The sequence below is a fragment of the Metarhizium album genome, assembly GCF_000804445.1.
Source record: "Metarhizium album ARSEF 1941 chromosome Unknown scaffold_3, whole genome shotgun sequence".
NCBI lineage: Eukaryota > Fungi > Ascomycota > Sordariomycetes > Hypocreales > Clavicipitaceae > Metarhizium > Metarhizium album.
In genome coordinates this window covers 519,398-534,099 of record NW_024467577.1, presented here as the reverse complement: position 1 = coordinate 534,099, position 14,702 = coordinate 519,398, and the positions used below count along the sequence as shown (strand labels likewise).

The 14,702-nt window shown below is 52.4% G+C and overlaps 3 protein-coding genes across 3 annotated transcripts; 1 reads left to right on the top strand and 2 right to left on the bottom strand.

Annotated features, from left to right (window-relative positions):
• Nucleotides 1-968: 968 nt before the first annotated feature.
• On the top strand, nt 969-1,445 carry MAM_01924 (EKC/KEOPS complex, subunit Pcc1; the record flags this gene model as incomplete). Its single annotated transcript, XM_040820723.1, has 2 exons — nt 969-1,003; nt 1,172-1,445. 2 exons carry the CDS (start codon nt 969-971, stop codon nt 1,443-1,445), a joined length of 309 nt encoding a protein of 102 aa, XP_040681066.1.
• A 636-nt stretch (nt 1,446-2,081) lies between these two features.
• MAM_01923 (Phosphorus acquisition-controlling protein) lies at nt 2,082-4,265 on the bottom strand (the record flags this gene model as incomplete). The annotated part of the gene is made up of 2 exons (XM_040820722.1): nt 2,082-3,548; nt 3,687-4,265. The coding sequence occupies 2 exons, from the start codon at nt 4,263-4,265 to the stop codon at nt 2,082-2,084; spliced, it is 2,046 nt and encodes a 681-aa protein (XP_040681065.1).
• Nucleotides 4,266-8,503: 4,238 nt separating this feature from the next.
• Nucleotides 8,504-10,676, bottom strand: MAM_01922 (pre-mRNA splicing factor CLF1; the record flags this gene model as incomplete). Its single annotated transcript, XM_040820721.1, has 2 exons — nt 8,504-8,560; nt 8,625-10,676. 2 exons carry the CDS (start codon nt 10,674-10,676, stop codon nt 8,504-8,506), a joined length of 2,109 nt encoding a protein of 702 aa, XP_040681064.1.
• Between the last annotated feature and the right edge of the window lie 4,026 nt (nt 10,677-14,702).

Genomic DNA, 14,702 nt, shown 5'->3' with positions numbered 1-14,702 from the left:
GGTGGGGGGGGGGGGGGGGGGGGGGGGGCACACGAAGAAGGAAGGACAGGAAAGGAGAGGAAGAGAGGCGGGAGCTCCAAACCGGAGTGGTTGACGGCTCACGATGTTTTTGTACAGAAACGAAAAGCAGCCCGAGTCAACAACATGTCAGAAAAGGCGGGTGGGTTTATTTCTGACCAGAGAGCCGCTGGCCGCTGGCCGCTGGCCGCTGGACTGGCTGCACAAGCGGCAACCCCAGTGCGTCGTCCATGCAGTGACCAGTGAGTGACCAGCGACCAGGCAGGCTTGTTGTTGTTGTGAGACCAGGCGCCGAGCCTCCACCCTCCAGACCTCCGGACGTCATGTCCACACGTCCACATGTCCGCCTTTCCCCTTCTTGGCCCCGTTCGATTGCCGGCACATGTGCCTGCAGGCTACCAGCGCCTGCCAACTGCTGCCCGCCTGCTTCCGCACGGAGTAGAGCAGGGCAGAGCAGGGCAACGCAACGCAACAACAACAACAACTCACTCCCGCTGCGAGGCAGAAGGACTGTGGGCCGTCCCGTTGCCACGGAAACGATCAGCGTTGGCTGCTGGACCCAAGGCCCACCACCCAATCAGGTGAAGCCCAGCCCGGCCTGCCAGGATTGGTGCGGCGGCTGTGGCGCGTGCGTCAGACGGGTGTGTGGGGCCAGCATTCCACTGGCTTGAGAGCTCGAGAGCCGCGCCACGCCACTCCACTCACTCACTCACTCACTACGTACTTTCCGTCTTTGCTGGCGAGAAGCTGCCCGCCAATTAATCGCTGCCCCTCCATCCGCTCGACGACGCTCCAGATAAAAATCTTGACCTCGTCAGCATTCCTTGCCTTCAACACAAAAGCGTCACGCTCTGCCTACCTCTTCCCCGACCGCTCATCCAGTCCCAACCTGCGACGCCGGTGCCCCGGCGACCCGTCGCATCCCCGTCTCATCATCTCATCGCATCACCATGGCCTCGGCGACGGACCAGTTCCCATGCTCAATGTAATAATGTCTTTGCCCGTCCACCCAACCTGAAAACACACCTACCCTACTTCTCTTTCTTTCTTGTACCGCTCCGTCGCCACCTCCCCCCCCCCCCTCCTCCTCCTCCTCCTCTTCACAATACATTATTCGGCCGTCCAAAAAAGCGTAGCAGCTAACGCAAAACAGATCCCTCCGTGTACCTCTCCCCACCGCGAGACTCGCCTCCACCGCTCTCCAAGCTCTCCGCGTCGACCCGGAGCTATCCCCCCTCGTCCAGAGACGACTGTCCGTCGCGTCGGACCAAGATGCCGCCCTCGAGGTAGACTACCAGGCGACGACGAATCGCATGCTTCGCGTCGCCGTGAATTCCTTCATGGACAGTCTCGGGCTCGTGCTGGACGTCATGCAGCAGTTGGATGTAGATGTGTTGCCGCCAGCAGAAAACCAGAATCCGTCGTGAATCCTGAAATCTTCGACAACACTCAAACCCCAAGAATTCCCAGCGGCCCACGATCCCCTGCGACTGATTCTGAATAACCCAACCTGATTTGTCGGCGCTCGGAGACGACGACGGGAGCCAGCGCGCCGGATAATGCGTCTCAATTGGCCATACCATTCATCTTATTTATAGCGATGGCGCATCCTCCCATGTCTCATCGACGACTCAAATGCCGTCATGGGATCATCGACCAACTACTAAAAACAACGGCACCACTCTAACCTTCAATGTCTCCGGGAGCCCTCTTAAACAAGGGAAAAAATAAATCATACCCACAAGAACCGTTGGTTCCCCCAAATCCAAGACAAAAATGACATGCGCCATCAAAGACAAAAGAACAAGAGCAACAACAAGCAGCTGCGCGCGTGCTTGGTACTTCCATACAGAGCCCTTTATAAATGCTAAACCTCAACCAAGACGTGTAATGGTGACAGTTAGCTTCCCAGAAAATGCAAAACATGTGATAGACGCCCCCTTGTGACCGTCGACCGAGGTAACCCCGTGCTATTTGCCCAGTATGTATGTAACCCAACCAAAAGACATGACTCCAACTGCCAAAATCTGGACAGTATTAGAATTGAATATATATCCACCCGTTCACGGTGCCGGTGTCTGAAGCCTTTGCAGCTGGCTCTTCAGCTCGTCTAGCTCCTGTCTCAAGTCGCCATTCTCCTTTTGAAGATGCTTCATGTGCACTATGGCGTTCTCCACAACGCTTGCTTTGCTGTTGGGCACGTTGTTCGACGATGACTTGATGTCTTTTTTCTCCGCCTCGTCGTCTTCGAGCTTTGGATGGTCTGGTAGTAAGCTAGCCATGACTTGCAGCGCAGAGTTTATGCGGTTTCTTCGCCCCTGCTCCGCGATCTTGTGAGATGTCCGTTTTGAGGTGAGATTCGTCGACAACTCCGTCGGATAGGAAACTCCTGGCACAGTGTTTCCTTCTAAAAGATTTTGATAGTTTGATTTGGTCATAAGCAAACGTGAGGCTGTGTCTTCCAACGATAGGCCAGGAGTCCCAGGCAGCAAGGGCTTGATACTGGGTGATATTCTGGGTAGCAAAGCGGGCGAGGCGTGAACTGAGCCGGTAGATCGTTTCCTGGGGTTTCTAGAAGCCAGCTGAGAAGTCTTGCGCGCACTTTGCCCGGACGAGGCCGGACGAAATTGAGGACTTTGACTCGCTGATGCCGTTCCCGGGGCTCGGGTGACGGGAGATGGTAAAGGCTGTTGCGGGCTTCTTCTCGGGGCGTTTGGTTCGATACGGATGGAAAGTGACGCCGGGGGTATGTTAATTGGTGCGAGAGGTCTGTTTGATATTGACTCTGGTAGCTCGAGCGATTCGATGTTTTCAGTGACTGTGTGTTGTTCCTGACCGACCTGTTTTGAATTCACGGCGAGCGGCTTCTGTGCCTTGGAAGCGGGAAGTTTCATTAGTGAGGCTGGCGTGGCGGGATGGGGTTGCTGCTGCTTGTCTCTCTGTTCTTCCACCACCAAGGAACGAGGCGTGGGCTGTTGCGAGCCTCCGTTTTGTGCTTGAATATATGGCGATTTGCTAGTCGACCGTCTGGCGGGAACGGGAGGGGGGGGCATCTCGGACAGGTTTTCGGGCGAGACGGAGGCATTTTCTTCGGAACCTTCACTCGACGTGGCTGGAAGGGGAAGTAGGCCTTGGTCCGCAGGCTCCACCTCACTCTCGTCCATCTCATTCAACACCTGTGATACGATGGCCGGGCTCGGGCCTGTTTTCCGGCGTTGAGGCTTGGAAATAGGTGAGTTCTTGACGCCCTTACTCCGTGCCTTGACTGCATTGGTCTTTCTGGCCTTCTTGAACAAGTCTGTACTGGACCCGCCTGAGGGAGCAGTAGCGGGCGCTTCTGGATCCATTTCAACGGGTGAGTTGTTAGACTGCGTGCTATGGTCGTAAACAGGTGATGAATCGTTTTGGGCATGCAAAGCTGGCGAGGTCAGAGGGCTAAAGTAAGCCCCGGGAACAGTAAAAGCATTTTCCAGGTTGAAATGAGGATCCAAAGGCGTCACAGCGGGGGACACGAGAGGTGTAAAGGCCATCTGTAGCGCCGTGACGTTAGCATTCGTGGTCACCAACCCAAGCCGAGAACTGAACTCGCAAACATCAACCCAGCGCAGGGTTCGGAGGGGGGGTTGGGGGGATGTATAAGTCGAGGAGAAGGAAGAGAAACCACTTACATCTTGCTGCTCCGACATTCGCTGATGATATCCTCGGTCATAAGCCGTTCGCTGGGAGACCTGTTCTGCCTGAGAATAAAATTGACCGCTGCCGGGGGGCATCTCCATGCTCCGGGGGGTGGGAGGGACCGAGTGGCTCTGGCCGGCAAAAAATGTCGCACCTTGTTCTCGAAGCTGGCGCTGCTGTTGGTGGAACTTCTGCTGCTGGAGGTACTGAATCTGAGCATCGATGCTGGAAATGGTGTCGCTCGGGGGAGAAGTAGCCAGTAATTGTGCTTGCATGCCGGCGGTGGTCACCAGGGCAGGTGTGCGGTTTTGCAGCAGGCCGTCACTGCGAGGGATCATGTGAGAAGAATCGACATCGCCCATTATGGCGTCGGGTTGTTGGCGGTGCTGATGTTGCGGGTGCTGATGCTGGGCCATGATGGCTTGCGAGGAGCCATCCTGGAAGCCATGGAAGTCGAACTGCATGCCATCACCCATGTTTCCTATGCCGCTCATGTCGAGAAATTGGTTGAACTCGTCTTCGGTAGTGGAAGCCATGTGCTGGTCATGGCCATCCCAGGTCGCCGGAGCCATCATGACAAATCGAGATGGCGGCGGACCGTGTGCAGGTGCAGAATGAGGTGAGAGATTCGGTCTCGGGGGGTGTGGTGCCGTTCCAAATTGTGTGTAGGAACTCGAGGGGCTTCCGTTTCCCGTCACATGTAGTGATGAGATGCCGAGACTGCTCGGGGGAGAGGTTCGTCTTCAAGTTGCACTGGGACTTGCGTCTTGGAGCTCGTCCGAGACTGACGGCCAACGATTTCAGGGTCCTCGGCTGCAGAGTGAAGCCTGTCTGTGGCTGTCGAAGGTGGGGAGGAGGGGCTTGAAAACGGACTGAGTCTATGTCGACATGCGAGCACGTATAGTCGCAGCTAGGGCGGAAAGTTGCAGCTGCAGTCGCGGCGACGGCGAATGCTGCGTGTGCCGTGCCTCCTTCTCGACTCTTTTCTTCTCCTTGCCCTGCTTTTGCCCTTTCCTCTCGGGGGATCTTGGTGGTGGTGTTGTAACTTGTCTCGGGGGTGGGCGGTGGGCCCCGACGGAGCTGCGCTGCGTGGTTGGCACGACCAAGGTCCCAGAGCGCAAAGGCAGGTTTTGGCGCAGAGCAGGAGTTGAGTTGAATTGTCCTTTCGCAAGACGAGGCTGGGGAGACGGCAGCAGCTGGGAACGGCGAACGATGGCCGACGCAACGGGTCGACGATGGCTGGAGGGTGGAGGAGGAAAATTGCCGTCGGTGAGGTTTGACGACGGCGGAGCGCCCTTCTTTGGAGATTGCAGGGCACCGGACTCAATCAATCCATCCATGATCCATGTCTGGAGGTCTGGAGGTCTGGAGCAAGCCGAGAGCGCTGGAGCCAGGCAGGCTGCATCGGCACATGTCTGATGTCTGGTGGGCACTTGCTGAGGAACGCGCTGGGGGGGGCTCGCTTTTAGGGGGGGTGAGCGCTCTCGCGGGTCCCGTAGAGGAGACGAGAGAAGAGAAGAGGGTGGCCACCAACAAGCAACCTTGACCAACCCAACTTCGACCGGGGCCCTCTTCGCCCACAAAACAAGCATGTAACACGGCACAAATATCAATATCAATATGTGCTCCGTATCTAGAGCACTACACGGGGTACGGGGCACGCATCGTTGCCGGTATGGTGGCATTGGGGGGTTGCACAGAGACGCCGACTTCTCTATCCAACCCGACATGGAACACGGAAGCATGGAGACGAGACGAACAGTCCATCACGAGAATCGAGAGCGTCAGTCAACTGGGAACCCCTCGTCACGTCACGAGTGCCCCCCGGACGCCGCACCTGACGCGCTGTCTTCAAGCCAGCGTCTCCAAGACCACCGAGATGGTGGTTGCCATCGACTTTGACATTGTGTCCGACAATAAATACTGCGGGTCGACGCCAGACCTCAACACGGCCCGAGATGGATGGACTGGACAGGGACATCTGGAGGAAGCAGGCGAGTGCCTTGGCCCGGGTGGTTGGACGTCGCTGCCTCCTCCATAAACAGCTCCTAAACGACTCAATTCCTCGGGGGTACGCAACGATAAGTCATGCGACGTCATCGTACAGGGGAAAAGAGGCTGCATATGAAGCAGGAAGAAAATAAGCCCGTGCCACATGCCACGCTCCGCCAGGGCCGGCCGTCGTCTACTTCTGGCCATGCTCTGGTGCAGAAAATCTAGATGTCATATCCACTCCCGACCATGAGCGATCGGACCATGACAATCAGGGGAGCGAAGTGCTCTCCCAGTGTTCATTCTGCCAGGCATCCCTTCCCTGTCAGGTCTGGCCGCGCGAGTCGCGACGAGGCGGACCAACTCGCACAAAGCCAAGTTGGGAGAGCCAGTAGTGAGCAACTGGACCTTCAATTTTCAACTCTAGGAGGCTAGCGTCTCCCAGAGCCCCGTCAACTTGGCCTTGCAACCAAGAGTTGTTCCTTCGAGTGGAGGGAAAGCTGGTCAAGACTCAAGACGAAGCCCGAGCACGTCATTGGATTCGCCAATAAGCCTCGCCCTCTCCTACCAGTCGGTACACTGCCCATTGTTCACGATTTAGTACCTTATTGTTTCCTCGCTCCCTGTCCCAGGTTGCCTTTTTAGGACGATACACGACGTCTTGCATCCTTCCGGCTTGTTCATGTCAAGACTTAAACCGACCCCTGTTCGGAGTTCATTCTCGAGACATCCCTGCTGTGCTTGTGAACACAAGTTGAACACTGAGACATTCGGGAAACAGTGGTTGACTTTTTGCTTCGGCAAATCGCTCTCCGCCCGGGGGTGGTTGCGGGATTATTAGGGATCAAGCAAGGTTAGGTGCCCGTGGTTCACAGAACTAAGCAAGTCATTAAACCTCGTTAGGATACGGATCTTATCTATTCGCGCCATCATGTCGATGGGGTACGTGCTAGTCTCCTCCGTACGGCGTATCTCACTAGTGAGTGGCTCGCTCGCAGACCGGGTCCAACGAGCGCCAGCAACAATGGCGATCGGTCACAAGATGTCGTCCCAATCCCACAGCTGTCCTTCGCTGTCATGTTCATGTCCCTCCCTGACTCTACTCCGAACGGTAGGGGTCGGTCCTGCTGCCGTGTCAAGAGCAATGGCGGAACAGAGTCGCCCACGTAGTCTCTGCCCGCTCATCGGCGTTCACGTCGACCTGATCGAGCAGATAGATGTTCTTCAGCGTTGCCGCGAGCTGAGGCTAGCTTGCACCTTGTTGAAACTTGGCCAGTCACTTGACAAAGATGGCAATAGAGCTGCCACACCGTGCGCTCAGCTCCTGGCCAAGGCTGTCCAGTCCAAGTGGACGGACCAACCTCGAGTCTAAACGCCATAGACAGAAGTAGGAGTTGGTCTCGGGGAGAGCGTCAAGTAGCTGCCACAACCCTAACCAGCCATGCCCGCGACCTTGTACGGAATACCGCCAAGTACCCAAGGGCCCTCTAGCCGGGCAGTCAGTCGAGACAGTCAGATCATAGATGTCCCTTTGCCTCTTATTATTGTCAGCGAGCTGATAGAACACCGTCGCGCATCACGTGATGACGGATCGCGAACCTTGTAGCCCATGCATGGCATCACCAGTCGATTCACCAACCCATCTCCTCCGTACATCATACAATCGTACTAGCTAGCTAGCCGCACGCGCGGTGGTCTCGCCCACGCGTTAGTGAGACATGGCAGTGTTGCGACGCGTCCGATTCTTGGATGGCAAAACCCCAAAGAGTAGGCTGCCGTCTCGTGCAACTCTGCCGCAAGTCGTCAAATGGGTCTCGGGGAACCTGTCGTCATGAAGAGATCACATAAACCCTCTTGGTCCATCAAGTTGACTCGCTCAGCTATTTTCGCCAATGTTGTTTTACATGCTCCAGCCTCAACGAAATCGCCTGCATCAAAGAGAGCTTGGGCCGTTCTCCGATTGACTTCTTCATCTCCGAGCGTAGGACTGCCAACCCCGCCGGCGACTTTCGCGCAATGCCTTTATGATGCATCACATCAAGGCTTCACACGAGGTGCAACATCAGAGTAGTGTCATGCATATGTCTTGTGTAGCTAGCTACATATGTGCAAAGCCGCCTGCCGCTGTATACATACAAAGATTGGTTGCTCATTGTCTCGCGACAAGTTGTCTTGGTTCGCGTTCGTCTGCCAAGTCCCCCGTGTTCCAGGGAGCCTTACTCCGCCTCCTTTCAACCAATTACATCAACCATAAAAGAAGGCGCGGTGGTATCGTAATGAATGACGCGAAAAATTGAAAATAAGGGAAAAGATATGCCAGTCAATAGCTGGAGTCTAGAGTCCAGAGAAGATACAAGGCGCAATCGCAGAGTATAGCCCGAAATATGTCCAAACACAGAGATGTCGACGCCAGGCCATGCCGTGTGCTGACTTGACTTTATCAGCCTCGAGTCTGTCTCAAGACTCTGGGCTCAAGCCATCCAGTTGGAGATGATCAACATGAAAAAGAAGAAAAAAAAAGTTCAGGATAATGTGGGAAAAGGATAATGTGGGAAATGAGTGCTGTGCTTTTTAGCCTCTGATCCGATCGGCCGAGAACCAATGCGTCGGCTCCAGCTCACAGGAGAGTAAGCTTTGATCTCGATTCAATTTACCCGAGTCCTTTTGAGCGAGTGCAGGACAAATAGGGATGGAAAATCAAGGGACATCGAAGGAAAAAGCGTGCATGTCAAGAAGATGCAAGCGCTGTGTCGCGTTAACATATCGCTAGGCGTAGCAGCGCTGTGTCGTGAAAGTGTGGCTCAGGAGAGCCTCGTCGTCAGAAAGTCTCGATCCGAGGAGGAACGATTTCGTACTCAAACCCGGGGTTGATGGTCTCCAAGGTTAAGCCAGCTCATGTCAGACGTTGATGCCATAGTAAGTTGTGGCTGCCTGCTTACTCCTGAGGGAGGCTGCACAACCGGAGGATTACCAGGCGCTTGCGACGTCACGTACGAGCTAGGCGCATATGCGCTGCTCGGGGCGCGATTGGTTCCCCATGGTTGACTGGCTTCCTCGGGACCCCATGTCTCATTGATGCTCTCCGGGATGCCACTAGAATAGCCCGAGGATACTGGTGAGACGGGTCGCTCAATCGTCCCCGACATGCCCTCAGAAATGGGCATTTTGCTCGTGTACTCTGCAACTACGGGACTGCCAGAGTTAACACTGTTTACCGATGGCCGCCCTTCAAAGTGCAGAGGCGGTACCGTTGCCGAGTCCTGAGTGACGCGGGGGTTCTTGATGACGTCTGAATACTGAGAACTGTGTTGAGAGACGATGGTGTTCCTTTTGCCGTTACCAAACCCAAGAATCTGTAGGGCGCTACCGCCAGACCAATATCGATTCCAACCAGAACTTCGACGTGTGCCATCATGAGCTTCCGTCAGGCCATTTCGAGGTCGAGGTTCTGCCACAGAAGGGGCAAATGCTACGCCACGCTCGTCGGGAATTTGCAGCGATGGATGCGCCATAATCTGAGGAATAGGTTTGCTGATTTTGCTCTTCAACTGTTTGTGCACGGAGCTCATGGAGCTACGTGCCGTGTCGTTGCTCAGCTTCCTGCTCAGCCCAGATTTCTCTTTATTCATTCGCCCCATGAGAATAGCAGCAGAAGAATATGATTCTGCCGACGCCTGCGGCCGATGTCCCCTGAGAGGACCAGATGGAGAGAATGGGCTCTTGTTGAATGCAAACATATCCTTCTCTTCCGATGGGGTGTGGCTCGATCTTCCTGCCTCTGTCTGGCCAAGCTGCTTCCTCCGGCGCCGAAGCAGAAAAATAATGAGACCTAGAAGCGCAAGAAAACCCGCAATAGAACCCAGCGTAATACCAAGAATGGCATTTGAGCTTGGACCTGAGTCTTGCGGTGTGTCGGGTGCTGAAGACAAAGTAGCTGCTGTGGTGGTGGCAGCAGCGGTAGAGCTCGATGAGACCGACGTTGATTTAGATGTCGAGGTGGAATGGCTTGAGAGAACCTTTTGCGTGTCGTCGAAGAAGGCAGTGGCGTTGATCCAACTATTCTTCTTGGTATCGAATAACGCGATGGAGCTGTCGGGTCTGCCCCCAGAAAAGACAACCAGACCATTTGGGCCTTGGGCCATGGCAAAGTTTTCCCTCGTTTCTTTCGGTGCCAAACTCGAACTTAGTTTTGACTCCGAGTTGATGGCAGGCGAATTAGCTATAGACTTTCCACTGCCGTCCATTATGGCCACACGGAAAACCTTGTTGGGAGATTGGCTCAAATCAAACAATGTCAGGTTCTTGGACGTATCCTCTCCTGTAACAACTATTCCCTGTATTGAACTTGTGTCTTTCTGGATTGGTTCAGCCAGACTGCCATCGGTATATCGCCAATTGCCCCCCTCACTGAACCAAAACACCTTCTTGTGGTCGGGGGTTGGGCCTCCTCCTACCATAATCACATCCGCATTCGTTATCGGGGTAAGAATCGGATGTACACTGGCCGGGGGCCGGTTAGATGGCACGACCGCAGGAGGAGGAATGGTGACAGTATAGGGCTCCGAGGCCTGTATCATAAATGTGTCTGCTGACGGACCAGTCTTCCCATCCTGACTTCCGCCATATATCAGAATCGTGTCGGTTGCTTCAATATACGTCGATGAATGCCCTTGTCGGTGCTTTGTGACCATATTTTTGAGTGAAATCATGGTCCATTTCCCAGTGGCGTATATGAACATTTGTAGGCCAGAATAGCCATCAGAGGATGCCTTGCCACCAACCACAAAGAAAGCTGGCTTAGTGTTTTTCGGTTCCGCGCTGCCGACGCAGGTTGCACCTGTGACCTTTTCACCATAGGCGAGAGTCGTCCAATTCGCGCCAGGCACGAGACGACGTGACATGAAAGCTTGAGGCGAGTAAGAGTAGAGTGTGTTATTGTAAATGACAGTGCACGAAGAGTCGAAATACTCGGAAGGTACTGGGGCAGGCATGTTTGCAACGTTTCTCCCAAGTCAGACGGAGCTGACGGGGAACGGGCAATTGCTTGGTGCCAAATCACACAAAATATTCGACTTCTCACTTGAACGTGTTTAAACCATGACGATAGTGAATCCGGCTCAATGAATCGATCGATTTCCACGAATGTCAACGAAAAGATTGCTTGCGAGAAGCCTGCTCCGCGATTTGACAGGTGGAACTGAACGGAGACGGATTGTCGCGTTTCGAGGCTCGAATTACGATTCAAGTACGTGATTTTGAAATGAAAGCGGTGGCTGCCGACGAGTACGGCGGCATGCAGCTAGAGCATGAGCAAGATAGAAAACACGGAGCGCGTTGCGCTGGGGATTCGGGCGACTGAGATTCGAGGATCGATGCGCGACGTCCAATTGTTCGAGTTCCTATAGTGAGGGAGTGGTATTCTGTGTATTACGTCGTCAAGACGTCAACGTTGCCAACAAATTACAAAGCTCGTCGAGGGCATATCGAAAGGAGACCTGGCCAAATTGACGACGACTCGGTTTCAGGAGGCGAACGGGGATGCTGGAAAGGAAAACTACCATGAGCCGTTGTGAAAAAGACGCAAGCGCAAGGCTGCCGTTCAAATGGGTGGATGGCAAGCAGGGAAACAGCGCACGGCAAAAAATAGGAAGGCGAGGCGAAGTTCAAGTTGAGCAGCGATACGACCAGCTGCGAGGGCCTATGGAGAAAGGGAAGACATGGAACTCGAGAGGGATGAGGGTGGGAAGATGGAAGTCGACAGGCGTAGTAGGTGACGGGGGCATGGATGGGGCCATGGATGGGGTGGGCAAATGAAGGGAACAGGTTTGGAGGGGGGGCGAGGAAATCAGACCAGAACAAAACGACTGACGAGGCAGGCAAGACCAGGGACGAACCAGACCTGGAACCAGACATGCAATCCCCCGTACGAAGCACTACGGAGTACCTGGTGGGAGGCAGCAGTTGACAGCCACCAGACTGGTGCCGTGCAGGTGCAGGTGCTGGTGCTGGTGCTGGTGCTGGTGCTGGACCCCGGTGCTGGGCTGGTGCAGGAAGGCAGGAACGGGCACACAATCCAGGGGCACACGGACCAAAACGCACAAGCCCAAAAAAGTTGACCAGGGGCAGCTGCAGCGAGGCTGTTGTCTGTTGTGTAAGTGGGCTGGGCGCTGGCTGGCCGGGTCCACACGCGTCCGCAACGGGCGCCCAGGCTCGTCAAATGCACTGGCTGGCCCTGGCCCAGGCCCCATCCATCCAAATTGGTCCCATTTGCCATGTTTTTCGTGGAACCGTCACCGCCGCCGCCGTCGACGAATTGCTCCCTCACCAATTGGCTCGTCCGCCTTGGTGACACCACGACACCGGCACACACACTCTCTCTCCCGGTTCTCGTACTACCAAGTACATACCCCGTATTGGTTACTGTGCAATCACGCCGGCACGGCATGCCACTGCTCTGCTCCGGCTGACTCAAACTCGCAGTCCAGAGTATGGAGTACCAACAGAATACAGAGTTGTCGATGCAATATTGTGCCGGGAACCAGGGATTAAATCCATCAGTCAGCCAGTTTGCCTCAGAAGTACGGAGTACGCAGTGCGTACTTGCAAAAAAACGACATACATACATAGATCTGCGCCACGGGGCACCCTCTCTCTCTCTCCCTTCAGTCACGAGCGAGGATCGCCCAACGTCTTGGCCTGGACACGGTTGTCAAAATGCCAGTAGGAGGGAGGGACAGCGTTGACACGTTGAGTCTTGACCTGGTCATCGAGGCACCTGACCGAAACCAGCGCCCGTCGTCCTCTCAGCATGGTTGGTTACTGGGTAGCACGTACGGAGCACTGCTGTTTCCTGGCCGTCGTCCACCGTGTCTTCACAGAATCACCACTGCGCATGTCGCGACTGTCAAGCGGGATTTCGGCCAAGTCCCTGTAGGAACCTCATCCAGCACTGGACCTGATCCACTATGGGCGCGACCCAACGCCGAGACGGAGCGGTCAAGGTGCAATTCCACATAACAGCCATAACAGCACGGTACCCAGCATTCCGGTGGCTTCCATCAAACAATGGAAGCTGGTGTTGATCCTACGGGAGGCTTACGCTGCATGGCTGGGTGCCAAGACGCCTCTGCCCTCGACGTCTTCGCCGCCGCCTACAGCTTGCATCTCCCTTTTGTTGGTGCTGGGAGAATCGCAAAAAGGAGTCAGACACTGGGTCACTAGAGTCTAGGGGGCCAATCAAAATGCGCAGACAACGCCCCGAGCCCTCAGAGGTTGGGCCTCAAGGTCAAGGGAAGCGTCTTGGTACACTTGGTCATGAGTAAGTCATAATTCGGAGTACGAGGCCGGCCGTCGACAGGATGTCAACGTCATAGGAGGCTGGAAAGGAGGGTCACGGACATTTTTATTTCGAAAAAAAAATGAACAACAAAAAAAAAAATAAAAAAATGCGACGTCCCGAGTATCTGGATCGAATTATTCTCTTGACACCACCAATGGACAGAACCTGCACGGACTACGTCGTGTCTCACCTGGCCGAGCATCGTGTCTAGGCACTTGCTCAAGCAGGAAACCCCCAGCCCACCAGAATGGTGCGGCAGAAAATCGCTATTCTCGTGCGGCACTAAGCCTAATTTGGATTCGCGCGGCGCTAAGCCTGATTCAGTCAGCACCCTAATTTAGTTACACCCCTAAGCTGCTACGCCCTGCTATAGAAATTTGTATGCGTTAACCTAGCAACGCAAGTATTATCACAAAAATGCTCTACAACAATAATTTACACTACAGCTGCTAATAGGGCTGCTTTTTGCAACAATATAATATTATTAAATTTAACGATTTTAACCTCTTTTTTTATTATAAAAACACTGCTCTTTTATCTCCTTAATAGATAACAACTATATACTTAAATTTACTAGCTTTAGTAGCTTTTTTAAAGAATTATATAATAACTTATTTGCCTCTAAAGCTAAGAAGCTATTTAATAAGCTGCTTAATAAAGATTCTAGCTGCTTAATCTCTTTAATACTGCTACTAAGAACTTATAGCAACTTTAATTATCTTTTTAAAGATTTATAGAACTAGAGCAAGGCAAATAGCACTATATTTATAAAAAGATCTATAAGTAGGTTTATTAAAGTTAGCAGAAGTTAGTAGCCTTAATATAGTAGCATCTTATGCTATTATAGCTTCTAATAGCTACAAACATTTAGTAAAACTTAATAAGCTAGTACTAAAAAAACTAACTGTAAATTTAAGCTTAAGCTAGTATCTACTAAAGTTAATAGAAACTAGCAATAGACCTATAAAGTAATACACTATCTATATAATTATAGTTAATTTCTTAATCTATTAGCTAAACTAATACATTAAAAGTTTACAGACAAACAATAAGACTACATTATAAGCCTTATAAAACACTAAGCTCTTCTAGTACAAGAGATTAGTAAGATTATTTGTAATATAGCAGCAAAAGATAAATTAAATGTATATTTCTGCTGTAAAGACCTCTACAACTAAGTCGCTAAAGCTCGTGCAAATAAGCTTGTCAGCGGCAGATACTGCCTACTAGAAAAAACACCTACAAAAACAAAGGAAACAACTGCAGCATACAAATTGCCTACAAGGAACGTTTGCATGCATTTTATATACAAGGATTTAATATGCTTTACGCCTATATTCCTTTGTATATATAAATAAGGTTAAAAGAGGAATGCTAGCTAGAATTTAACAAAAAGACTAATAAGCTATAAAGGCTAATTTACTCTATAGCAGGAAAGCAGCTATAAGAGTTATTTTTAGCCTCTAAGGTTATTTTAAGCTACTATCTATACTTAATTTAGCAGCTCTACTATAGAATTTACCTATAAATAACTCTCCTTCCCTCTAACTAGATAGAGAGGAAATTAAGCTTTTACAACTATATTCTTTAATATATACTATTATATATAATTTTATACTATATCTAAAGTTACTTCTATTATACCTTAAGAATCCCTATTATCTTATGCTTAGTAATT